General features: G+C 39.7%; 1 protein-coding gene across 1 annotated transcript in view; it reads right to left on the reverse strand.

Moving 5' to 3' along the window:
- The window catches only part of HERC5 (HECT and RLD domain containing E3 ubiquitin protein ligase 5), a 46,202-nt gene that overhangs the window by 17,267 nt on the left and 1,822 nt on the right, over positions 1–27,113 (reverse strand). The window contains exons 2-13 of the mRNA XM_080661063.1: positions 26,655–26,775; positions 25,887–25,963; positions 22,760–22,981; positions 21,459–21,550; positions 20,777–20,907; positions 15,768–15,913; positions 14,280–14,356; positions 13,469–13,572; positions 12,243–12,302; positions 9,565–9,658; positions 6,560–6,749; positions 4,307–4,461 (exon numbers count right to left, since the gene is read on the reverse strand). Coding sequence (XP_080517189.1) covers positions 4,307–4,461; positions 6,560–6,749; positions 9,565–9,658; positions 12,243–12,302; positions 13,469–13,572; positions 14,280–14,356; positions 15,768–15,913; positions 20,777–20,907; positions 21,459–21,550; positions 22,760–22,981; positions 25,887–25,963; positions 26,655–26,775 — 1,469 coding nt within the window. The remainder of the gene's footprint in view (positions 1–4,306; positions 4,462–6,559; positions 6,750–9,564; positions 9,659–12,242; positions 12,303–13,468; positions 13,573–14,279; positions 14,357–15,767; positions 15,914–20,776; positions 20,908–21,458; positions 21,551–22,759; positions 22,982–25,886; positions 25,964–26,654; positions 26,776–27,113) is intronic.

Here is a 27,113-nt window from a genome sequence, read left to right on the forward strand (position 1 = left end):
TATATAAAGATAATTTTACTTAATGGCTATTCGATTCTCAGAATAAATGCAAATTAAACACTCTTCATGACCAAAATAAAGTTCTACCTAATTCCTCCACTGCCCAAGCCCCACATTTCCAGGAACATAAAGAATGTCTAGAGGGAGAACCAAGATGGCGGCATAGGTAAACACCTGTACTTGCTGCCTCCCACAACCACATCAAAATTACAACTAAAATACAGAACCACTATCATCCAGAACCACGGGAAAGCTGCTGAGTGGAAGTTCTACAACTAGAGAGGTAAAGGAGAAAGTGTACTGAGACTGGTAGGAGGTGCGGAGGCACGGAACAGGCTGGCATCCGGGTGTGCTGCTCTTTTAATCGGGAGGGAGATATAAGCTCCCCCTTGCTCTGAGCTCCAGTGCCGGGCAAGACTTGGGCGGGGGGGGGGGGGGGGGTAGACACATCGGGGAGAAACTTGACTGTCGGGGAGAAACTGGCATCAGGGCAGGAACATGGGGATGGCTTTCTTCCAGATGGAGGTGCTCACAGTGGTCACTGTTTCTGCGCTGGGACCTCCCCGGTGCAGGGCTGACTGGCAGCCATTGCTGTTTGCTCCACCCTGGAGATTCCCTGAGACCCTGCCCTACCTAATTTATAACCCCACCCAAGCTGTGCACAGTGGCTTTTGCATATGAATGGTCTGTCCTTTCTCAGCCTGAAACCTGTCAAAAAAGCTGCAGCTGGGTCAGGGAGCCCCAAAGCTATCCAAAGAAGGCCCAAGGCTGCACCAGCACCAGCCTGCCTTGCTTCACAGCTGGGCCTCATCTGGGCACTTCCAAACCCGATGCCAAGAGGAAGAATCTGCAGATCTCTCTGTAGCTCCTGCTGGGTGGCCTTAGGCAGTGGCTGACTTTACACCTCCTTGGAGAACCAAGAACTAGTGTGCCCAGTGGTCAGTGTGAGACTATACCAGATTACAACCCTACACATCTGTAAGTGACACACTCAAGGGGCAGACTCAGTGAGCACCAAAGCCCCACTGAAGCAAGTCCTGCCCCATAAGAGTATCTCCTGCACAGCAGCTCTTCCATTCTAGACACAGCTGGTCCTCACAGCCAATTGGCCTGGAGGTCAATTCCTCCCAGTGATACCAACAGCAATCAAAGCTCAACTACAATAAGACTGTGCACACAGCCCACAAAGGGGTGCACCAAGGGTGTCCACCTCAGGTGATTGGGGAGGCTGAGCCATTGGGCCCTATAGGACACCTACTACACAAGGCCACTCTATGAAACTCAAGGAGATTTAGCAGCTACCCGATACATAGAAACAAACACAGGGAAGCAGCCAAAATGCGGAGACAAAGAAACATGTCACAAATGAAAGAAATGGAAGAAAGCAAACTACTGGATAGAGTTCAAAACCACGGTTATAAGGTTACTCAAGAATCTTCTAGAAACCTCTGAGGAACTTAGTGAGACCTTCAAGGATCTTAGTGACAATGCCAAAAAAGTGGAAAAGGACCAGTCAGAAATTAATCATACACTGACTGAAATAAAGAATAATATACAGAGCCCTAACTGGTTTGGCTCAGTGGATAGAGTGTTGGCCTATGGACTCAAGGGTCCCATGTTCGATTCCGGTCAAGGGCATGTACCTTGGTTGCATGGGGGGCTGTGGGAGGGTGGGGGTGTGTGGGCAGGAGGCAGCTGATTGATGTTTCTCTCTCATCAATGTTTCTAACTCTCTCTCCCTCTCCTTTCCTCTCTGTAAAAAATCAATAAAATATATTTTAAAAAAAGAACAATATATAGAGATTCAACAATAGACTAGAAGATCCCAAGAATCAAATCAAAGATTTGAAATATGAGGAAGCAAAAAACTCCCAACCGGAAGGGCAAAAAGAAAAAAAAATCCAAAAATATGAAGGTAGTGTAAGAAGCCTCTGGGACAACTTCAAGTGTACCAACATCAGAATTATAGGGGTGCCAGAAGAAGAGAGAGAGCAAGATACTGAAAACCTATTTGAAGAAATAATGACCGAAAACTTCCCCCACCTGGTGAAAGAAATAGACTTACAAGTCCAGGAAGCGCACAGAACCCCAAACAAAAGGAATCCAAAGAGGACCACACCAAGACACATCATAATTAAAATGCCAAGAGCAAAAGACAAAGAGAGAATCTTAAAAGCAGCAAGAGAAAAACAGTTAGTTACCTACAAGGGAGCACCCATATGACTATCAGCTGATTTCTCAACAGAAACTATGCAGGCCAGACGGGAGTGGCAAGAAATATTCAAAGTGATGAATAGCAAGAACCTACAACCAAGATTACTCTACCCAGCAAAACTATCATTTAGAATTGAAGGTCAGATAAAGAGCTTCATAGACAAGAAAAAGCTAAAGGAGTTCATCACAACCAAACCAGTATTATATGAAATGCTGAAAGGTATTCTTTAAGAGGAGGAAGAAGAAAAAGGTAAAGATAAAAAATTATGAACAACAAAGTGACAACAAATACGTATCTATCAACAAGTAAATATAAATATCAAATGAATAAAAAATCTGATGAACAGAATAAACTGGTGAATGTAATAGAATCAGGGGCATGGAAATGAAGTGGACTGACAATTCTCAGGGGGAAGGGGGAATGTGGGGTGTAGGAAGAGATTGGATAAAAATCTTATATGCATGTATGCAGTACCTATAGACACAGATAGTGGGGTGGCGAGGGCCTGGGGTGGGGTGGGAACTGGGTGGAGGGGGAAAGAGGGACATCTGTAATAATCTGAACAATAAAGATTTAAAAAAAGAATGTCTAACATTTAATAGTAGAAATTGATAATTAAGATGATAAAGTTCTAGTTACTTTTATTTATTTTTAAAATATATTTTTCTTGATTTCAGAGAGGAAAGGAGAGGGAGAGATAGAAACATCAACAGTGTGAGAGAATCACTGATAGGCTGCCTCCTGCATGCCCCCCACTGGGGACTGAGCTTGCAACTCCGGCATGTGCCCTGACTTGAATCAACTGTGACCTCCTAGTCGATGCTCAACTGAGCCATGCCAGCCTGGAAACTTCTAGCTATTTTTAATTCATAGAAAAAAAAGTTTTAAGGAACTTTAAGTCCAAAGAAAAATACAGTGTAATATGAATCCAAAGTACTCTGGGGCCCAATATTGCATGTCATGTTCTTCAGAGATTAACAATATACCATTTATAGATGTTCCCTCTGGCAAGGCATATATAGAACATTTCCTCCCAATTCGTGGGAGAATTTTCAGTTTTCTATCCCGACGTGACCAGGGGATATTATGAAGTACCTATGAACACGGTGGCTCAGTGCTAACATCATTCAGTGAAGACACTGATAACAACATTAGATGCTTTGGACATGACTGACCATCAGTATTTGACCTGGATGGGCATAGTCCTGGATTCAATGACGAATGCTGAGGAGGTCTTTGGCTGTGTAAAGAAGAACACACATATCCTACAACATATCACTTCCAGAATCAGGTATGGAAACTAAAAAAACAACTCTTTTTTTAAAAATATATTTCACTGATTTTTTATGGAGAGGAAGGGAGAGGGAGAGAGAGTTAGAAACATCAATGAGAGAGAAACACTGATCAGCCGCCTCCTGCACACACCCCTACTGGGGATGTGCCCGCAACCAAGGTACATGCCCTTGACTGGAATCGAACCTGGGACCCCTCAGTCCACAGGCCGATGCTCTATCCACTGAGCCAAACTGGTTAGGGCTGAAAAACAACCCTTTATTACATGAACACCAAGACATATGCACAGGAATGTTTATAGCAGCATGTTTTCTCATAGAGAACCCCTCCCCCTCAAAAAGAACTGCAAACAGCACATATATCCATCAGTACTGGAATGGATAATCATGGTACATTCACAGAATAGATTATGATGTAAAAGTGAAAATGAATACAGCTATGAATACTAATCTGGAATAATCTGTAAAACAAATGTATAAGACACATGTATTCCACTCATGTAAATTTCAAAAACAGCAAAATTAAACAGTGTAACATCTATCATCCATCCATCTACCTACCTACCTACCTACCTACCTACCTAGGCATTTCAAAAGTACAGGAAATACTTTCTTTTTCAACATGGGCAGTAGTTAACACTGATGTCTGTTTTATTAGTTTTCTTCAAATTATTCATAGATCTATATATACCCTTTTATATGCATGGCTTAATTCACAAAAAACAAAATTTTAAAAATAGCAATATAAACTTCATGTTTCAAGAGTCTGCTTAAGATTCAGGCCAGGAGAAACCCTTACCCTGTGCAGCTTTTTCAACATTTCTAGGAGAGTTTTAATGTGACAGTTACTCTCAGCATTTTCAGCCCAGTAACGCAGTTGAGCAGTGATGGCTCTTTTAAACATCTGGACCAGTTCCATGAAAGCAGATTCGTGCAGAGATGCCCAATATTCCTCTGAGAGATACAAAAGTAAATAAATGTTAACGTGATTTCTCTTAGGTTCTTAAAGGTATAAAAGTGGTCCATATTTTCCCAAACTGATAGAATAGGGGGGCGGTGGCCGGGAAGAGGTCAATGAGGGAAAAAGGAGAAATATGTAATACTATATGTAATACTTTAAACAATAAAGAATTAAAAAAACCTGATATAATATTTTCTATATTTCATAGTTACAAAAATACATTTGTAATAAAATTTTCAGAAAATATGATTGCAATTAAAAGTTCAGAATTTGCCCTAGCTTGTTTGGCTCAGTGGAGAGTGTCAGCCTATGGACTGAAGGGTCCTGGGTTCGATTCCAGGTTGTGGGCACATGTCCAGGTTGTGGGCTCGATCCCCAGTAGTGGGCGTGCAGGAAGCAGCCGCTCAATGATTCTCTCTCATCACTGATGTTTCTCTCTCTCTCTTCCTCTCCCTTCCTCCTTGAAATCAATAAAAATACATATTTTAAAAGTCTATGCTCAAACTTAAAAAAAAAAAAGAAAAAAAGTTCAGAATTTAACGTCCTAAGAAAAATTCCTTGACAACAATAGGACCTCAATCTTGATATTAACCTGTGAAAAAAGAGACATTAAATTAGTTACATTTTATTCCATATTGAGGAGCATAATGTATGGAAAACTAGATTAAGAACTACTCATGACTGCACGACTCTTCTTTTTGGCCTCCCAGCACGCGTTTTTAAAAAAATATATTTTATTGGTTTTTTACAGAGAGGAAGGGAGAGGGATAGAAAGTTAGAAACATCAATGAGAGAGGAACATCGATCAGCTGCCTCCTGCACACTTCCTACTGGGGATGTGCCCACAACCAAGGTACATGCCCTTGACCGGAATCGAACCCGGGACCCTTGAGTCCACAGGCCGACGCTCTATCCACTGAGCCAAACTGGCTAGGGCAAGTTTTTAACTCTTAAATAACACCTTTCAGCATTATAAAAAACAAACAAAACGTTTAAACAGCTTTTCATCACTTACAATGTTACCTAGATTTAATAAAATGTAAGAAAGAATGGACTTTCTTGGGCTGATTATGTAAAAAAGAAAGAAACCCCATTAAATCTGATTAAGTCCCTAGAACTAACTTCCAGTGTACTGGAGACACAGGGAAGGAGGAAATAATCAGACAACTCTAGAGCTGGGACATTCTCCAGGACAACTGACCTAGATTTTTTTGAAAAGCAGTCAGTAAACTTTTGTAAAAATTTGAATGTGACCAGGATATTAGACAGTTATTATGAAATTACTAGAGACCTGGTACACGAGATTCATGCACTGGCGGGGAGGGTACCCTCAGCCTGGCCTGGGCCTTCTCGCAGTCCGGGATCCCTCGTTCCTTACCCTCCACCTGCAGCAGAGGTGGGAGAGGCTCCTGTGCTTGCCAGCCTTCTTTCTGGCTGAGCGGCGTTCCCCTTGTGGGAGCGCACTGACCACCAGGGGGCAGCTCCAGCGTTGAGCGTCTGCCCCATGGTGGTCAGTGCACATCATAGCGACCAGTCATTCCACATTTGCTTGATTTGCATATTAGGGTTTTATTATATAGGATGGCTAATTTTATTAGGTGATAATGATGTCATAATGTAGATTTCCATATTGTTATGTGATACATGATTAAATATTATAGGTGAAGTGTCATAATATCCCCAACTTACTTTCAAATAATTCAGCAAAAATAAAATGTAATCTGTACTTAAAGAGAGAGGAAGCACAACATGTTAATTGTTGCTGACTCTCAGGTAGAGGGCATATGGGTACTTACTGTACTATTCCTTTAACTTCCGTGTATGAAATTTTTCATAATGAAAAGTTGGGAACAAAAAACCTCATGACCAAACCACACATAGGTCATGATAAGAATTCTAAACAGGTACTGGAACACTCTATTTTGGATGTCCAGAGTAATTACTATAGTGTCTTTAGAATACACTAAGAACATGAGATAAAAAACACGAATGTGTTTCCATTTCTTTACCTAAGCATTGCTGAACTTTACAAGGCACATCTTTCCTTGAGAGAATGGTGAAGTATTTTCACATGTAAATCATCAATCTTACCCAGAGCCTCTGAAGATTTATCATTCATCTTACAAACAGCCTCTGCAAACGGAACCACCAGGCTCTCCCAGTTGTTAAAATCATGCATCATGGGACATTCTGGGAGAAGGAAGAATACTTCTAAAGCTTCTCGGTGGGGAGAAGAAAATGGAATATTTTTGAGCAGATTATCCCTGAGACATGTGGTTATCTGCAGTAAAAAAATGAACAGGGAGAAGGCACTCAAAACACAGCAGGAAAAAACCCCAAAAACCCAGGAGGAACTGGGTGCAACTTATTGTAAATAAAGTGTAGAACCTGAAGTTTCATTGCACCACGAAATTGGAATAATACTTTAGTTTTTCTAACACCTATGCTTATATCCCATCTTACCGAGGCTCCTGGTGCCTGAGGTGTGGATATGTGACAAGTATTGTCTCCATTTAATTATTGGGGGTGCATAAAGGAGACAAAAAAGAGATCACATGTATGAGTTATACTGGAGGAAGTGGATTCAGAACTAACAGGCAGCCTCTCAGTAATAAAGGCTACATTGCACCCTCTGGTTCCACTAACACACCTCATTTTTTTTTTTAAAAGAAGGAGAATGTGTTAGAAAAAAGCAAAACAAAAATAAAACCCCAAACAAAAAAAAAGTAACAAGTGCCACAACAAAAACTGTTTCCTATTATCTTCCTATAGGACCTCATCACCAACTCTCCCCACCACAAACTCTAGTTCCTAGTCCTTCCAATCTCCTTAGTTTCCCCAACCAGAATGCAAGTGTTCAGGAAAAATTCAAATGCAATTCTGAATTTTTATTGGTCATGTGTGCTCAGATAATAAAAATAATTTGTTTCCAAATCCACTAAAAAGATAAGTTAGTATTTATGGAGTATCTATTTGTCAGGTGTTATATGATTTGCATATATTAAATAGGTCATTTAATCCTTATAGTTTTTCTATAACATAGATATTATTCACCCCATTGTATAGATGAGAAATCTGTACTTCAGAGAAATTAATTTGCTCAAGGTCACACAGCTAAATGGGAATCTCTCCTAAATCTTTCAGACTCCGAAGACCTAGTTCTTTCTTAATCACTAAATTATCACACTAGCTAATGGTATCTCTAAATGTACACATTTTTTAAATGTTCTCTTTTTTACATCAAAACATACTGGGCTCCTACCATGTGGTTCAATCTCTGGAGTTACATATACCTGACAACTCTATTTAATGATGTTTCGACAGCATACATCCTTCCTACCTCTTTGCTCTCTGCTAGCCACATCTCCACTAGGAACTATTGCAATACTCTCAAGCCAGTTGCATGCTTCTTACCCCAAGCCTTAGTGTACACTTCCCTCACTTCCGGGAATGCCCTTCCCCATGTAGGCACCTACTTCCCCTGGGCACCCTGTTTTGTTTGAGTGCTGTAAGTAGAGATGACTATCCACGGCCTTAGTAATGACTCAATTCAGTCATTCGAAGTATTTATCATATACCCACTATGTTCTAAGCTAGGCATTAGGGAAGAGACTGGCATGTAAAACACACCCGGTCTTCCCATTAATAGCTCCATGAACGTGTCTATGTGCCAAACTAAGCCATGACCTTCTAAGGGCAGAGCTTAGCTCTTCCATTGTTTATCAGGATCCTCATTGCAATGCCCTACACAAAACAAATATTCAAATGTTTGCTAAATACGGTAAATGCTTGCCAAGTCTGTGAATCCTTACCACAGAAATCTCAAAATAGAAACATTACAGGTCTTCTGACCCAATTATCCCATTTGAAATATTGGAAGATGCCACTTACACTTTATGATACTGTTCTGGCACAACCAAGATCTAATTAGCTTCCTTTCGCAGATGCAGAAATGGCCTTCTATTTTTTTTTTTGTGTGTGTGTGTGTGTGTGTGTGTGTGATCTTTTCATTAAGTGCCTGCAGAATCCTGATAAAGGGGCATCATTAGGGGTCTATTTTAACTCAGATCCCTAATTGGGCCATGGTTCTGTCAAAGTTAACAGAATTGAACTTTCACCTTCCCTTGAGATACAGGAATGTGTGTGAGAGAGAACTTGCAGCTAAGATACAGAATGCTGTTTGTTGCAGAGAGCAACAGAGCAGGTGAGGGAGCTGAGAAGGAGGGAGAGAGATAAGAGGAAGATTCAGAGGGAAAGAGAATGAGAGATATAGAAACAGAAGAAAGATGAAAGGGAGGGTGGAGGGGGGAGGGGAGAGAAAGGGAGGAGGTAGAGTGAGAAGGTAAGGGGGGAGAGGAAGAGGAAGGCAAAAAGAAAAGAAGTGAAGGAGAGAAAGAAAGAGGAACCAGAGTGAGACCCAGAAAGAAACACATTGAGAGAACGTAGCAAGTACCACCCCTACATCAACCAATACAAGAGTATAGGGAAATTAATTAATAAAGGCTAATTCAATAACTCAAGTATGTTTGCATGATCTGCAAGTGGGAAACCTAAAGACAGTAATGACAGCGCTGAAACAACAAAGAAGCAACAATCTCAAAAAGAACAAAAATATTATAGAACCTACAGAAAAGGAAGTACAATGGAACAAAACAGAGAGGAAGAATCCAGAAAGTCCTTGGTGAAGGGGATGTTCAAGTCAGAAAAGTATGCTCATTTCTATACTTACGTTTAAAATATTCTAGTGTGCCAATCTCAACAATTCCTTTAATCATCTTCCTAAAGCCCCGTGTGTGTATGTATGTGTGTGTGTGTGTGTGTGTCTGTGTGTGTGTATATATATATATGAACTATTTAGACTATTTTTAACCTGTGTGACTACTATTATATATATGAACTATTTAGACTATTTTTAACCTGTGTGACTACTATTTGTCCTATGTGGGCAAACACCTTGAATGCTATCTGAGTTTAATCTGGATATACAACAGGGTCTCAGAGAATCTCCTAAAACAAAATATTTCTTCGGAAATTTTGAGTTCTTATAAAAAACATTTTAGTGATTCCCCTTTCCCAAACAATTTGAAGAATACCACCATGTTAGCAATCCAGTCTTTCTGGGTTAACTCCTTAAAGGTGTTTCTTGCTTTAGTTAAGTCCAAATGAGTAAACATGGTGTCTGCAGCTATTCTGTGGAAGAAAGATAAATTTTAAAAAGAGATGAGTAAATGAAAAAGTTCAATTCAAAATTAAATATTTTATTAGGTTATCTATTCAGATGAAAGGCTTTTTTCTAAAGCTTGCTTTCAATAAAATCTTATATTTTCTTCAACTTTACAATAACTATAATAATTTGGCTGAATTCAATTAAAAACATAGTTGATGCCCTAACTGGTTTGCTCAGTGGTTAGAATGTTGGCTGAGGACAGAAGGGTCATAGGTTTAATTCTGGTCAAAGGCACATTCCTGGGTTGCAGGCTCATTCTCCACCCAGTCGGGGCACGTGTAGGAGGCAACCAATCGATGTGTCTCTTTCACATCTATGTTTCTCTCTTTCTGTCTCTCCCCCTCCCTTCTACTCTCTCTAAAAAATAAATGGAAAATATATCTTCAGGTGAGGACTAACAACAAATATAGTATATATACTAGAGGCCCGATGCACGAAGATTCATGCAAGAATGGGCCTTCCTTCCCCTGGTTGCTGGCACTGCCTTCGCTCCGGCCCCGAGCCGCCTTTCTGCCTTCGCTCTGGCCCGGAGCCACCTTTCCGCCTTCCCACACTGCTCAGAGGCTGGGAGCAGCTGGGGCGGTGCAGTACGCCTGCGTTGTCGTCATAGCAAGCGACCCGCCCCATCCCCAGCCACTTGGTGCCTGCATATGCAAATTAACCTGCCATATTTGTTGGGTTAATTTGCATACGCACTCCTGATTGGCTGGTGGATGCCACGAAGGTACGGTCAATTTGCATCTTTCTTTTATTAGTGTAGATATTTGACAACATATGATTTCTAAAGTGTCAAAAATATCAAGGCTGAATTAACAATATATGCAGTCTAACTTTAACTCAGATATTGTCTTATCTCAAATGGATAATCAATAAATATTTATTTTCCATTAAAAAAACAGCCAGAGCCCTGGCCAGTCTGACTCAGTGGTTAGAGTGTTGGCCCTAGTCAAGGGCATGTACCTGGGTTGTAGGTTCCCCAGCCACGGTAGGGGTGTGTGTGGAAGGCAACCAATTGATGAGTCTCTCTCATGTTGATGTTTCTCTTTCTCTCTCTCTCTCCCTCCTCCCTTTCTTCCACTTTCTCTAGAAATCAATGGGAAAAATATCCTCAGGTGAGGATAAAAAAAAAAAATAGCCAAAACAGGGCAATTTCTCTGAGTTACATGAAGTGAAAGTGGGGACCAAAAAAAAAAGAGGGTTCAGCCGAAACTGGTTTGGCTCAGTGGATAGAGCGTCGGCCTGCGGACTGAAGGGTCCCGGGTTCGATTCCGGTCAAGGGCATGTACCTTGGTTGCGGGCACATCCCCAGTGGGAGGTGTGCAGGAGGCAGCTGATCGATGTCTCTCTCTCATCGATGTTTCTAGCTCTCTATCCCTCTCCCTTCCTCTCTGTAAAATATTAATAAAATATATTTTAAAAAAAAAAGAGGGTTCAGAGCAGTAAATTGTTAGTATTCTAATAAAGTATAATAATGTGTATTTAAGCTATGAATTGCATTTATAGAACTGAATATAGTCACTGTTTAAAATTAGACATAGTCTTTGTAAAACAATACATATATTTAGTGTCTGAAAATAAATTCTTTCAAATAAAAATTATACAAATATTTAGAAAAAGAAGTATAAAGTTTTTCCTTCATACTATTTAAAAATTTAAAGTAATCTTAATATCTTACAAGAAAGTTTTTAAGTAAGTTAGGGTATGTCCTTCCCAAGGAATACCATGCAGCCATTAAAATTAGGTTATAAGCCCTAACTGGTTTGGCTCAGTGGATAGAGCATTGGCCCGTGGACTCAAGGGTCCCGGGTTCGATTCTGGTCAAGGGCATGTACCTTGGTTGCAGGCACATACCCAGTAGGGAGTGTGCAGGAGGCAGCTGATCGATGTTTCTCTATGTTTCTAGCTCTCTATCCCTCTCCCTTCCTCTCTGTAAAAAATCAATAAAATATATTTAAAAAAACAAAAACAAAAAATAAAATTAGGTTATAAAAAATATGAATATGGAAACTGAACAAAGTGAAAAACGGACAAATATATTAAGTGTAAAGTAACATATACTAAAGCAACATATAATCCCATTTTTTGGTGAAAGAATATATTTACATAGAAAAAATATACACAACTGCTACTAACTGTTACTCTTATGGATGATTTTCATTTTGTTGTGTATCTGTATTTTTGACATTTTCTATAGCAATCATATATTTGTTTTTGTAAAAAATAATTTCTAAAGAGATAAACACACAGCTAATTAAAGTACTCAAACTAGTACTTTATCTTTAAAGTATTTTTAAAATTGAGATATAATTAACATATAACATTATATTAGTTTCAGGTGTATGACATAATGAGTCAGTATAGGTATATATTACAAAATGATCACCACAATAAGTCTAGTTAACATCAATCATCACACAGTTATAACTTTTTTCCATAATTTTAAGATCTCTCTTAGCAACTTCCAAATATAAAATACAGTATTAACTATAGTCACCATCTGTACACGGTATTTTTAACAGAACTTTATAAATTTACTATATATATTACCTTTCCCTTACAAAACTTCCAGTCAGACAAGCAGGAGATGAAAATATCTCTCTGATTTCCCTATATCAGGAATAAGACGGTGGTTAAAACAAATCATGAATACGCCTTCTTATAGCATGAGACATGATAAATAAAACATCTCATAATTGCCCTTCAAACCTCTCCCTCTGTCTCCAATGGGTTTGCTATTGCCTTGGGTATCTAAAAGTTTATTCCATTTGCTAAATCTCAAATTTTCAGTGGCAAACATGGGCAATCAAAGGATATGTACTCAGAGAAGCCACGGGGAAAGTGGAAAAGGCTCGACGTAGGGTCAGTATTTTCTCTGACAAATTAAACATTCTGATCCCACTCAACTTTTCCCAGCCCTATTTATTTCTGTTCCACTGAAGTGTAAACCAAAAAATTACCAGAAATTAACTGAGGTCAGGGGAGTATGCTCAGTTCCACCTTTGTAACTTTTTAAATAACTACTTTCTAGAATTAGAAAGCCATACACCTAAAAAATCACTAAACAGACTTTCTGTAAATATGAGTATAATCTTTATATATGGTAGAAGTTGTTCAGCTGTGATGAGGAGGTCCACAAACAAGTGGTTCTAAGGTCAAATAGGGTTGGGAATCTGTGGACTGTATTTCCTGCTCAGATAATCAAAATAGACACAAACATGTCAAAGGCCCAGAGAAGTTCTGCAGTCAAGAAAGCTGCCTTCATGGAAATTCCATGCTAGTTGTGATGATTATTGTATATTTCAATAATAGTACAATAATAATAATAATAATAATAATAATTGGCTAGGCAACAGTATCCAGATTTTTGGTCAAACACCAACCTATATGTTGCTATAAAAGTATTAGAATAGATTACATTTAAGTCAGCAGACTTTGAATAAAGCAGATTATTCTCCATAATATGGATAGGGCTTGTCTAATCAGTTGAAAGCCTTAAGAGAAAAGGGTTAATTTAAGGCCTTAACAGAAAATTCTGCCCCCAGACTTCCTTGGGACTCAAGCTGCAATAACAACTCTTCCCTGGGTCTCCCTGCTGGTCTGCCTTATGAATTTTGTACTTATCATCACTCTAAAACACATGAGATCCGGGAATCTCTGGCTAGTGGACCCCTTAGTAGACCCCAAAATCTTACATTTCTGTACTGTGCAGAACTAATGGGGGGACATAGCTTTGGAGCCTTGCATAAGCAGACAGTCAGACACATGGAATATACCTTTTTGTATTTTGCCACTGCTTAGTCCCCACATCAGCAATCCATCTCTTCACAGTCCCTTCATTCAATGTAGGAATTTTCCTTTTCAGATTAACGTATGAATTCTGTAAACAAACAAAAAAGAAAGAAATTTAGACACAACAGAAATAGGTATCCAACTTTTAGGCATATGCTAAGGATGGAGGGTAAAACAGATTTTTAAATACAAATAATAGAGCTCTGGGCAATGATAAAGTGAGATTCTACCAAGAAGTAATCAATCAATTCCTGATTGCCAATATCAATACAAATTTAGACCCAAAGTAAATTTCTGGGTGCCCTAACACTCAGCACTTTACACAGGTGTGATTGGATTAAAATGAACAACATCACACAGCTTTGAGGGGAAGGCAAAATCCTAAAAGGGCTGTGTGTAGAAGTGGGAGGAATTTGATTTGCCTTGGTGAAGTAGAGCAAGGACTTAATCATAAGCCTATGAACCTCAAATCTGTTTTAGTACTGGCTGGCAGAACTATATTAGAAAGTCAACCACTGGCTCTCTAGGACACTGACCAAATGCCATTGGCAGGGGCCTCCCAAAAGATAAGAAGAATCTAAGGAAATCTCTCTGATTCAATATTCACCAGGGACAAATCTGATCTTTGTGGGTACATATTTATGTAGTTTAGACAATAAAGCATCAATGTCTCACCAAATCCCCAAAAGTCAGCCTAGTCACCCGATGATTTTGGAATTCACCAAACTTGGATTCTGGAACTGTTTGTTTTGCTTAAAATACCAAGTTATAGAATATCTAGAGATCTATTTTTACCTCTTTTTTCATCCAGAGCAAAATGCTTTGATTTCCTCCAGCAATTATTATTAACTCATTTTCTGAGGTATGGCTTTCTGAAAGGGATATACAGAAAGTAAGAGTTTAAAATTTGGTACAAACATGCACTCTCATTTTAATTTCAGATTCTTTTAAAACTTAGTCCTTTTAGCTTTCTGATAGACAAAGACTCAGCACATTTCCCACCCATAAAGCAGAACTATTTATCTACTTCAGGGTAAAGTCTAGTTGGCAAACAGGTGATTCACAAGGTTGATATGTGGCATCAGTTTAATGTACAGAATTAATGTGAATGCACATGACTGGCCAGATTATTGTGATCTCTGAACACATAATAATCTGGCCACTCAGTGTATATCCTCAGTGTATATAATAAAAGGCTAATATGCAAATTGTCCCCTCGACCAGGTGTTCGACCAGCAGGCAGTCCAGCCAATTGCTCATGTCCCCTCCCCCTGGCCAGGCTGGCCAGACCCCACCCACGCACGAATTCATGCATCGGGCCTCTAACACACACACACACACACACACACACACTGAGTGGCCAGATTATTATGCGTTCAGAGATCATAATAATCTGGCCACTCAGTGTATGTTTCACAGTCAAATATTTGATTACTTAACTGTTCCTTGGTGTAATTTGGCTCCTATTACTAAGAACTATACTCTACAACTCAAGATTTGACCAATGACTATTGGCTGTGAGGAATGTAAATAAGTATTTCTATGTAAGTGGTTAGAAGAAATCAAGTATATGAACTACTTAAGGAAATAACCCTACTGTCCATTTTCCCAGGAGAATTGAGAGAATTCTAGTACTTTAGGTGACCACTAAACTTTCAGCACAGTAACTGAAGTGCTCCGAGGTACTTCTAGACTAGAGGGTTTCAAAGCTCAGGCTCTGAGGTTGCACGGGACACAGTTCAAATCCAGCCGAACCACTTCTGGCCATGAGCCCTGGCTAGCCCTTCACTCCCTGTCTCTGCACCTCCAGTAAAATGCAACTGAGAGTACCCATCTCCCTGAACTGTTTAAGGATAGATTAGATAACACATACGAAGTGTTCAGCACAGTTACCTCGCATATGTCAGCTGCTCTCATTCTGAGGGTTTTACATGATTACTTAACCAGGTAAGAAAACCAAAACACCATGAAATTAATAGGCCCTCTGCAAACTGGAATCAGAGGCTGCATATGCTTCTGAATCCACAGAGTCTATTTTATGTTTATCATTTTAAGTCCACATTTATCTTAATCTGAAGAGGTAAGAGAAAACTAATGATTAACTTGACTTGATAAATTAGACTTGACTTGATAAATTGGACTGGATATTTTAAATTGTTTGTAAGTAAACAATGAAACCAATGTTTAGAGAAACTCCCTTCAGTCATACATTTCTTTTCTTGCCACAATACAGTTTCTCAACAAAAATATTTACACCAAATCCTGTGCTCCTACAGAATTTACCAAATTTGAGTTCTTCATTTGATGGCAATTTCATGGGAAGTGGTATCAGCTGATTATGTGTTCCACCGTTTCCCAGTTGTCCTTCTTTCCCAGAACCAAAAGAAAAGACCTTCCCCAAATCAGACACATAGGCAAGTGTGTGCCGCCTATCAAATAAAAACACATATATGGTCAGTTGTCAATTATCCACAATGAGAGTTCACAGCAATGCAGTAAACTGTCAAAATTAGGTCACTAGTGAGTGAAACCAGCTAACCAACTGCCAATGCATGAAATTAGTCACCTGGAAACAAAATCATTCATGTGTGGTTGAGATGACTCAAGGCCATGATGCTGTACCTTGGCAAGTGGTGTTCCCTGCATCAGGAACAAGCATCTCCCTTTGCCTTCTACTCCATTTTAAGCCTTGCCTTGAGAGTCACCACCTCTTGGAAGCCACCTCTAAGCCCTTCCACTCCCATGCTAGAAAATGGAATTAGGTGATCCTCTGAGTTCCCACTCTATTTCCCAAAGACCTTTATCACCCTGATTTTCTTACAACTTTGTTCAATGGTCTCTCCCACTATATAGAATTTGGCCTTGCTCAAATAGAGGTCTGACCTTTGTCCTCAGTGCCTGGAAGGTAACTTCTAAATTCTTAAAATTCCCCAAATAATAGGTGTGTCTTTATTATTCATGGCAAGCCCCTGACTTAATAGTTTACCCAGGTGGCTCATGGAGGGCCCCTCTGGCCCCAAGTAAGGCAAACCTACAGGGAGGGAGACACTGAAGTTTGAATTCAACAACCTAGATCAGTGGTTCCCAACCTTTTCTTGGCCATGCCCCACCAAAGCATCTCTAAAACCCTGATGCCCCGCCCCCATGACAAATAATTCTTATTATTCAAAAAGTGAACTCCTATTCATGCAGAGGAAGCCTAAAAGGCCATTACCTTGGTCTAAACAAGCTTCTAAAGAACATAGCATCATCCATGAAGGAGAAAAATAAAAGAACGAAAGGACAGTTTAAGTACTGAGGAAGAAATCACTAAGAAATTGTTAAAAAATAATAATAACATGAAGTGATATGAAAAAATAGCAAATAAAGTTTCAAAACACATAACAGAGAACTGAAATGCATAAATATGTCACAATATATATTTATATACTATATATGAGGCCCCTAGAACCATAAGAAATGGGAAAAAAATTCACTGTTACTAACTCATTCTCAAATTGCCCCCTTAAAAATCAAATTGCCCCTCTGTGGGGCCCCACGCTGGGAACCACAGACCTAGACAATGATTCAATCAATCACGACTAAGCAATGAAACCACAATAACAACTCTGGGTGAGCTTCCCTGGTTGGCAATACTCTACACGTGGTCACGTATCACGCAGGGAGGAGGTAACACTGTCCAGGGGAGAGATGCCTGAAGCTCCTCATTTGGACCCCTCCTAGACTCTGTCCTATGCATCCCGTCCTTTGGTTATAATTTGTGTCTTCCTCTTGTAATAAATGTGACCATGAGTATAATAGCTTTCAGTGAGTTCTGTGAGGCTTTCCAGTGAGTTCTTCTGTGTTAATAGGGGTACTGCCCTGGTTTGCATTACGCCATCTCTAACATGACGACTCCTCTTGTAACACATGCTACACTAAGGAATGTGTGTTACGAAAAACCCAACGTGGTGATAGTGGACATTAGTGAATGCAGAGAATTATGCCACCCCAATAATCTGGTCTACCTTCATAATGTTCATTTATGTAATTTTACTCCAAGATTATAGAGTCTATTTCTAAAAGTACATACACCAGATTTTTTAATAGCAAAGGCTCAGTAAACAAACAAATGAACCCAATATTTGGTATAGTCTGAATTTCCTTGTGTTTAGTGAGGAAAAGAAAACAAGTATCTGGGTGAAAATATTTCTTAACCCCAAGACTCAACATCCCATTAATGAGAAGTGGATTGATTGAGGTTCAAGGAAGAAAATAATTAAGTAAACCAAGGAATTTGAGAACGTTTTTCTACTTTTGTTTAAAAATAAAGCTGTGAAAATCAAATTTCTCAAGACTATTTTACTCAAAGCACAAATGACTTTGTCTTCTACTTGACTGTGATCACTCTGAAAGAATTACGGTAAATAAGTATGATGGTCCCTGAGGGGTTATCAATGAATAATCTTTTGTGATTCATGTTTGCTTATCTATTTTTTCTATTGAATTGATGGGGTGACATTGGTTAATAAAATTATGTCATTTTCAGGTGTACAATTCCATATATCTTTGTACTGATATTGTATATTGTACTGTATGTTTGCCACCCCAAGTCAAGTCTCCTTCCATCACCATTTATCCCCCTATAACCTCCCCCCAAACCCCTTTCCCTCTGGTAATCACCATACTGTTGTCTGTCTCTAGGAGGTTTTTTGGTTTTGTTTTTTGCTTAATTCCTTCACCTTTTTCACCTAGCCTGGAAAGCCTCCTCCCCTCTGACAGTTATTAGTCTGTTCTCTATCTATGAGTCTGTTTCTATTTTTCCCAAATAAATGATTACATTTTTCGTAGAGACAAAGTGCATTTGAACTGTTACAAAGGTATTTCACTAAAGGGGCTTTAGAAGGTGAATGTATTTGTTCATTAAAAAAAAAATCAGTCCTAGTGATTTTGCTCAGTGGATAGAGCGCTGGCCTATGGACTGAAGGGTCCCAGGTTCGATTCTGGTCTGGGGTACATGCCCAGGTTGCGGGCTCAATGCCCAGTAGGGGGCGTGAAGGAGGCAGCCAATCAATGATTCTCTCTCATTATTGATGTTTCTCTCTCTCCCTTTCCTTTTCTCTCTGAAATCAATAAAAATGTATTTTAAAAAAATCAATGAAAACAAACATGTAGGAGAAACCAAGATGGCGGCATAGGTAAACACCTAAACTGCTGCCGCGCACAACCACTTCAAAACTACAACTAAAAGACAAAACGGACATCATCCAGAATCACAGGAAGGCTGGCTGAGTGGAAATTCTACAACTAGAAGGAAAGAGAAAAGCACATTGAGACTCAGAGGACCTGCAGGAGGCAGAGGTACGGAGGCGCGCGCCCGGAGAGGGCTGGCAACTGAATACTCGGCGGGCTTTCTCAATCAGGAGGGAGACAAAAGCTCCCGACTGCTCTGAACTCCAGTTCCGGGCGAGACTCTGGGGACCCAGACTCATTCAGGGAGAAACTGGACTGTCTGGCAGCAGGCAAAACTCGAGGGCAGCTTTCTCTCAGAGGTGCTTGCAGTGATTACCTCAGGACATTGAGACCCAGGGGCCTCTTAGGGCAGGGCTGATGGGAAGCCATTGCTGTCTGCTCTGCACTGAGACTCCGCCTCATCCAAGCTGAGCACAGAGGCTTTTGCAAGTCTTGTCTCATAAGGGTGTCTCCAGCACAGAAGTTCTCCCAGCATAGACACAGCTGATCCTCACAGCCAATTGGCCTGAAGGTCAATTCCTCCCAGTGATACCAACAACAATCAAGGCTTAACTACAACAAGACTGTGCACACAGCCCACAAAGGGGTGCACCAAGAGTGTCCACCTCAGGTAATTGGGGAGGCTGAGCCACTGGGCCCTATAGGACTCCTACCACACAAGGCCACTCTATCAACTCAGGGAAGCAGCCAAAATGCAGAGACAAAGAAACAGGTCGCAAATGAAAGAAATGGAGGAAAGCAAACAACTGGATATAGAGTTCAAAACCACGGTTATAAGGTTTTTCAAGAATTTTCTAGAAAAGGCCAATAAGTTTAGTGAGACCCTCAAGGATATGAAAAAGGACCAACTAGAAATTAAGCATACACTGACTGAAATAAAAAATAATATACAGAGATCCAACAGCAGACTAGAGGATCGCAAGAATCAAGTCAAAGATTTGAAATACAAGGAAGCAAAAAACACCCAACCGGAAAAGCAAAAAGAAAAAAGAATCCAAAATATGAAGATAGTGTAAGAAGCCTCTGGGACAACTTCAGGCGTACCAACATCAGAATTATGGGGGTGCCAGAAGAAGAGAGAGAGCAAGATACTGAAAACCTATTTGAAGAAATAATGACCGAAAACTTCCCCCACCTGGTGAAAGAAATAGACTTACAAGTCCAGGAAGCGCACAGAACCCCAAACTAAAGGAATCCAAAGAGGACCACACCAAGACACATCATAATTAAAATGCCAAGAGCAAAAGACAAAGAGAGAATATTAAAAGCAGCAAGAGAAAAACAGTTAGTTACCTACAAGGGAGTACCCACATGATTGTCAGGTGATTTCTCAACAGAAACTATGCAGGTCAGATGGAGTGACAAGAAATATTCAAAGTGATGAATAGCAAGAACCTACAACCAAGATTACTCTACCCAGCAAAGCTATCATTCAGAATTGAAGGTCAGATAAAGAGCTTCACAGATAAGAAAAAGCTAAAGGAGTTCATCACCGCCAAACCAGTATTATATGAAATGCTGAAAGGTATTCTTTAAGAAGGGGAAGAAGAAGAAAAAAGTAAAGATAAAAATTATGAACAACAAATACATATCTATGAACAAGTGAATCTAAAAATCAAGTGAATAAAAAATCTGATTAACAGAATAAACTGGTGAATATAATAGAATCAGGAGCATAGAAAGGGAGTGAACTGACAATTCTCAGGGGGAAAGGGGTGTGGGGGGTGCAGGAAGAGACTGGACAAAAATCGTACACCTATGGATGAGGATAGTGGCGGGGGAGGGGGGGGATAAGGGCAGAGGGTGGGATGGGAACCGGGTGGAGGGGAGCTATGGGGGAAAAAGGGGGAACAACTGTAATAACCTAAACAATAAAGATTTATTAAAAACAAACATGTATACTAAAGAAAAATTATGATTATCTAATAATGTAAATTAAACATCTCCATTTGAAAATGTTAATACTTTTATCTCAATCAATGAAACCGATGGAAATTTAACTACCTACCTGAACTTATTGTATTGATTTTATCAACTTCCATTAACACTTTACAACTTACCTTCCACATGCTATCTGGGTTACTCTCTTGCCAACGAGCTCAGTCACCAAACGGGGTTTTAACTCATTCTGTGTTGAATTGTGACCAAGCTGCCCATGTTTTCCAGCACCAAAAGTAAACAGGAGCCCATCCTAAGGAAAGGGAACTTCTTATCAGATTCCAGAGAAATGCGACACAGAAGTTGTATTCACTGATGCAAAGGCACCATCAATGAATAATTAAAAAGTACTGTCAGGCCTGGCCAGTGTGCTAAATGGTTAGAGTCCCAGCTCGCCCACTGAAAGGTCTTGAGTTTGAGTCCTGATCAAGGGCATATACCTGGATCAATCCCCACCCTGATTGGGGCATGTGCGGGAGGCAACCAATCAATGTCTCCCTCACATCTATGTTTCTCTCTCTCCCCCCCCCCCCCCCGCTTCCCCCTCTCCCCTCCCCCCTCCCTCCCTCCCTTCCTCCCTCCCTAAAAGTCAATGGGAAAAATATCGAGGGAGTATTAACAAAACAAATCAAAGAAAAGCAGTCAAAGCAAAACCCACAATTATCAGGAAGCCATCCTGCTTGTGGGAAATGATGACCTTTCTTCTCTGGGAAATACTAACTGCCCACACCTAGGTATTCTCCTGTTTTCCCCACTGCAAAGTGTTCTTCCGAAATGACAGTCAAGGAGACAAAGGACACACACCTTTGTGAGCAGGGCAGTGTGAGACCCACCACAAGCAAGGAATTCAACTTTCTGATTGTCCAGTGCTTCAATAAGGGAAGGAAAATCTTCATCTATACAAGGGAAAGAATAGCTGAAGTGACCAGAAGGAAATGCTGAATTTCACACTAGAGTTCTGTGCTACTGGTAAAATACCTGGACTACTTCCTCTCAGACTACAACTCCCAACACATTCTGACCAGAAAGGCTCTATGCTGGTATATTTAGTCTTAAAGGTGGGCATGGGGCAATGGTAAAAGGACTCACCTGTGAAAGTATCAAGCTACTTCCCAGGCCTATTCTCTTTTTAACCTGGCCTAACTTTAATTGCAGGATATCTGTTATTTCCAATTCCCATTGAGAATTACCTTTTTAATAAACATTATTTTTTTTCTTTTCAGTTCTCTACTACAGTGTCCTTGCCTCATTCTATCTCTCCTTTTTTTCATGATTATTTTCTTGTCAAATCACTTACAGATTCAGCATAAATACTTTAACTGCCCTTTATTTCTTTGCCTCCTTTGAATATTTTTCTGACTTTGACTTATGGGTTCTCCTGAGGAATTAGCATGGGACCACGTCAATAAGAAATGCAGTGTTTGACCAGTAACTCAGGAGATAACGTGCATATTACTAGAGCTGATAAATCAATGGATTCTGCTACACCTGAGAACTCTAACAAGGTGTTTGGGTCAATAAGAAATTCTGCCATCTGCTTTGTGGCGGTAGTTCAATAATGGAAATTACTGTACGTGTTTTATAGTGCACACACGCATGTGTGTATGTACAGATTAATTAATAGTTTTTAGAATATGATTAGGATCAGTTCCTAAGATAGAGTTTTAGTAACCTTTTTTCATAATATAATTATGTTAATAGACACTTCAGTGCACATGGTGTTTGAAGATCATTTCATCCAAGCTCATCACTTTAAAGGAAGTGAAAATAAGGCCTAGAGAAAAGCTGGCTAAGGGACTGGGTAAGGCCCTGCAGTTAGTTAACTGTGAGGTGGGAATCATAATCCAGGTGTTCCAATCCCCAGTCTGATACTCCTTCCCTTTTTTCACATGGCCCTGACATGTGTCTCAATTATAGCAAGGACTTCCACACTATGCATGACTTTTAAACCGATTCTGTCCTGAAGACAAAGAGATAACCAGGAAGAACAGTGACAAGAAATTGAGGACTTGAACCATTTTTAAAAGGGAGATCTGTGTTAATTTCACCATGCACCTAACAAATATGTCTGCTGATAATATGAATTTCAAAATGTGTTTCCATACTGTCAGTGTGGCCCAGGCCTAGTTGTCCAAAATCATTTCTTCCCCATGAGTAAATGTTTCCAGACATGGATAAAGCCATGCTGTGGGCTTTTCCTGCAGAAATCTGAGCCAACGGGATTCCTGAGAGGTGCTCCACAAGCTGTGGTGTGGGGGTTGAGTCAAGTATTCTCCCAAGTCCAAGTTGGCCATCCAAGTTCTGTCCCCAGGCAAAAAGCTCACCACCTGGACATAAACGAAGAAAATGCTGTCTTATTGAGTTTAAAATGCAGGAAACATTACCCTACAGCATTATCTATGCAATCCATATTATACTATCACAGTCTCTTACATTTAAACTGACAGGACTTCTCAGATCCCATATGTCTGAATCAGAAAAACTAGAAGAATCTTCCTTTTAGCAGTAACAGTTGGTAGTGTTATGGACTGACTGTATCCTTCCCCAAATTCATGTATTGAAATCCTAATCCTCCATGTGATGATACTAGGGGGTGGGGCCTTTGGAAAACGATTGGAATTAGATGAGATCATGAGGGTGGAGCCCTCAGGAATGGGATTAGTGCCCTTATAAAAGAGCCCCAGAGAGCTCTCTTACCCTTTTCTCACCAGACACCAAATCTGTTGGCACCTTGAACTGGACTTCCAGCCTCAAGAGCTGTGAGAAGTTTTTGTTGTTGAAGCCATCCAATTTGTGGTATTTTTGTTACAGAAGCCCAAACAGACAAAAACAAGTAGAATGAAGTTATCTGAACATACTATAATTAAGTTAAAAAAATATTTTTAAAAACCCACAGGATAAGTCCATGAAAAACAAAAACATTGTACATCTGGATAAAAACCATTCTTTTCTCTCTGCGCCCCCCCCTCCTTAATGTGCCTAAAGATCCTATATAATAAAAGCCTAATATGCTAAGTGTCCGGTCATCCATTCAACCAATCAAAGCGAAGTATGCTAATGATATGCTAAGGCCGCTCAACCGCTTGCTATGATGTGCACTGACCACCAGGAGGCAGACACTCTGACTGGTAGGTTAGCTTGGTGCCGGGGTCTGGCCAATCGGGACTGAGCGAGACGAGTTGGACAAGCCCTGAAGCCCTCCTGCGTCCCCTCCTTGGCTGGCCAACCTCCCGCATCCCTCTCTGTCCCAGCGATCGTGCTCTGGTGGGGTCCCTCGGTCTGGCCTGCGCCCTCTCACAATCCAGGACCCATCGGGGGATGTCGGAGAACCTGTTTCAGCCTGATCCTTCTCAATGCAGAAGCTTCCCCCTGGTGGTCAGTGCGCTCCCATAGGGGGAACACCGCTCAGCCAGAAGCCAGGCTCACAGCTGGCGAGCGCAGTGGCGGTGGCGGGAGCCTCTCCCGCCTCCGCAGCAGTGCTAAGGATGTCCGACTGATGGCTTAGGCCCACAGAGAGTGTGTGGCAAGCGGGCCTAAACCGTCAGTTGGACATCCCCCGAGGGCTCCCAGACTGCGAGAGGGCACAGGGCGGGCTGAGGGACCCCGCCCCCTCCAACACCTCCCAAGTGCACAAATTTCATGCACCGGGCCTCTAGTCTTAAATAAACAACTTAAAAATACATTGGCAATTGCAGCACAATATCTTTAAAGAACCAGCATCTTCTTCCATTAATTGAATATATTTTTCAAGAAAAGTTATTAGATGCTATCTAATGGAGTTGACAATATCTAATGGGAGTCTGAAAAAATATATCAGAGAATTAACGCTTACTGAAAACTCCTGCAATATACTGTGCAAGATCTGGAGGCAAAGACTTTCCTTCAAACATAATTATCATGAGCCTTTCCGCCACCAGGAATATGATGATGAGCATGTAATTCCATTTCTTGTTTCCTCAACTTTCCTTTTTCCTACCTGTGATTTACCGGTCATAAATCCTGAACATCTCTTTCCCCCCACACCACTAGACCCCGGGGTTTTTGAAGGTGCAGTGTGTCTGCTTGTCTTCATAACCTCAACATGATGGATATTAAAAATTACATGTTTCTTCATGAATGGATGAAGTAAAACAATCAGGCCTTTTTTTTTCCAATACAAGTTCATACCCTCAAACTTTCATAGGGCCTTCAGGACAAGTCAAATTCTTAATTATTTACTTCCCTTGATTCCCAGCTTCCATTCAGTTTATGTTTATGTCTATCCTATACATTAATAAAAAATGTTCGATTCTGAATTCCTATCACTCTCCTATCTTAATTATTTCTCCATGGTCACGTTTCTTTAGGAAATAATTCATTTCGGTGTCTGGTAAGAAATAGGAAATAATGAGCTTAGAGAGAATCCCTAATTCAAAAGGTAATGTTAAAACACATCAGGGGCTGCAAATTGGCCACAGAAGCAGAGCCAAAGATTCTGAGCTCCTACCATGGGCATTGGAAGAGCACTAAGAAAAGGGAAGGAAGTTCTAGAAAAGGGTGGCCCGTGATGGTCCTGATTCCAGAGAGAATGATTTTGACTATTCAGAATATTTTCATTGTTTCATATTTGAAAAATAAAAACATGAAGCTGTTGAAATAAATCTCTAGGCCCAAGATGGAGCCACCTCTGCCTGGCATGCCATGTCAATCAAATTTTTGTGTTTCTATAAATGCTCCACTTGACCAGAAACACAGTATATCCACTCAGCCAATCCCCAAACATAAAGCCAACCTGGCTATTTCCCTGTTCCTTGATCTTTCTAAATAATGTGAGATTTGCAACCCCAGGCAATCACACCCAGTTTCCAAGTTTGATCTTCTAATGCTCTATATAAAACTTGCTCTTGCCCAAAATCCATTGGAAGAAGGCTCCATTGCTGTGAGGCACTTTACTCCCCAATTCATGGATCATTTTCCTCTTGAATAAAGGACATCAAACTCATTACTAAATTGTTTTAATTTTGTCTTCTGACAGAATAAAATGTAGGAATTGTAATTATGGAAATCTGAAGATTTTATAGGTCCAAGAATTCTCTCCTTTTATATCTCCTTTAAGAATAGTGTTCTGAACCATATCAAATTAAAAACCATATTTCTGTCCTGTTACAAAGTAAAGCATACACATTCTATTAGTTCTATATATACACATATATACTCCCTCTAAAAAAACAATTAACATTTTTTAAAAAGTACCTTTTGAGAGTGCAAGGGAATGATAATCTCCACATGTGATCTGAATTATAGTTTTTTCTTGTAAAATGCATTGAAGCCTGATGAAAGAAAATATATTTTATACCAATCACTGTATTAATGAAAGTTACATCAATGTTAGAATTATTAACTGTATTTAATTAGTAGTGAAGCTTAAGAAAAAAATTTATAATTTACTGCTTCACATTCAGTACATCTAAATTATAAAAATGAAATTACAAAAATGTTTTAACGAGTGGTTTACTAGTAAAAGGAAAATAATATGCATTATATAATTGTAATAAGATGATTCTAAGACTTACAAAATAATTTTGATTCAGGAGTAATACAAGATGAAAATAAGTTCTAATTCTTATGATCTATTAAGAGAGTGTCATAAATCATTCCATGATAAAGTATTTTTCCTTGATTGAATACTTTTATTCTAGGTTTATTAGATTTTACTCCAGAAATCTAATTTATAAGATTATTATGAATTAGTGAATGTGAAAGTCCAATTTGGGACTAGGCAGACTAACCCATCATTGTCTTTAACTGTCAAAGCAACACATGATAAGTGCCCTAGTTGACATAAATTGGTTTGTAATTTACTCATGGAATTCACTGGTCAGTTCAGAATTCACTGTTTACTTAAAATGCCACTATATAAAGCAGGGGACAAGGATCATATAAAGTAATATTATGCTATAAAAATTATGATTGCCTTTTAAGTAAAATTGAAATAATTTTTAATTAAAAAAAGTTCCCTACCTTTCATGTTCTATGCTATAGTTGTACTCAAATGGTTTTCCATCTGAGGATAGAATCAGCATGTGCTCTGCTCCTTGGTCCACGGAATGTATCTTCATTTTTTTTCCTAACTTAATGCACTCTGCAAATCCAACCAGGAACTATGATCACTCTGATTATTATCCACTTTTATTGCTGACTTTATTACAATACACTTAAAACACCTGGAAAAAATTTCAACTAGACAACCTTTGACTTAGTATAAACTAGTTTTTAAAGAAAATTCAAGTACAAAAAGATGACAAATTAGCAATGACTGTTGTCTTGACAATGAATTTTTTTTTTTAAATTTGGGAAAGCACTGATTCGTATTTTGTTTTATGTTGAATATACCTTTAAAACAGTGAATTAAAATTTGATAATAGATTCCTGCTTAATAAATCGATAGAGAAGCTAAATTTGGTGTGAAGTGACAGCAAT

This window comes from Plecotus auritus (assembly GCF_963455305.1).
Source record: "Plecotus auritus genome assembly, chromosome: 1".
NCBI classification, from domain to species: Eukaryota; Metazoa; Chordata; class Mammalia; order Chiroptera; family Vespertilionidae; genus Plecotus; species Plecotus auritus.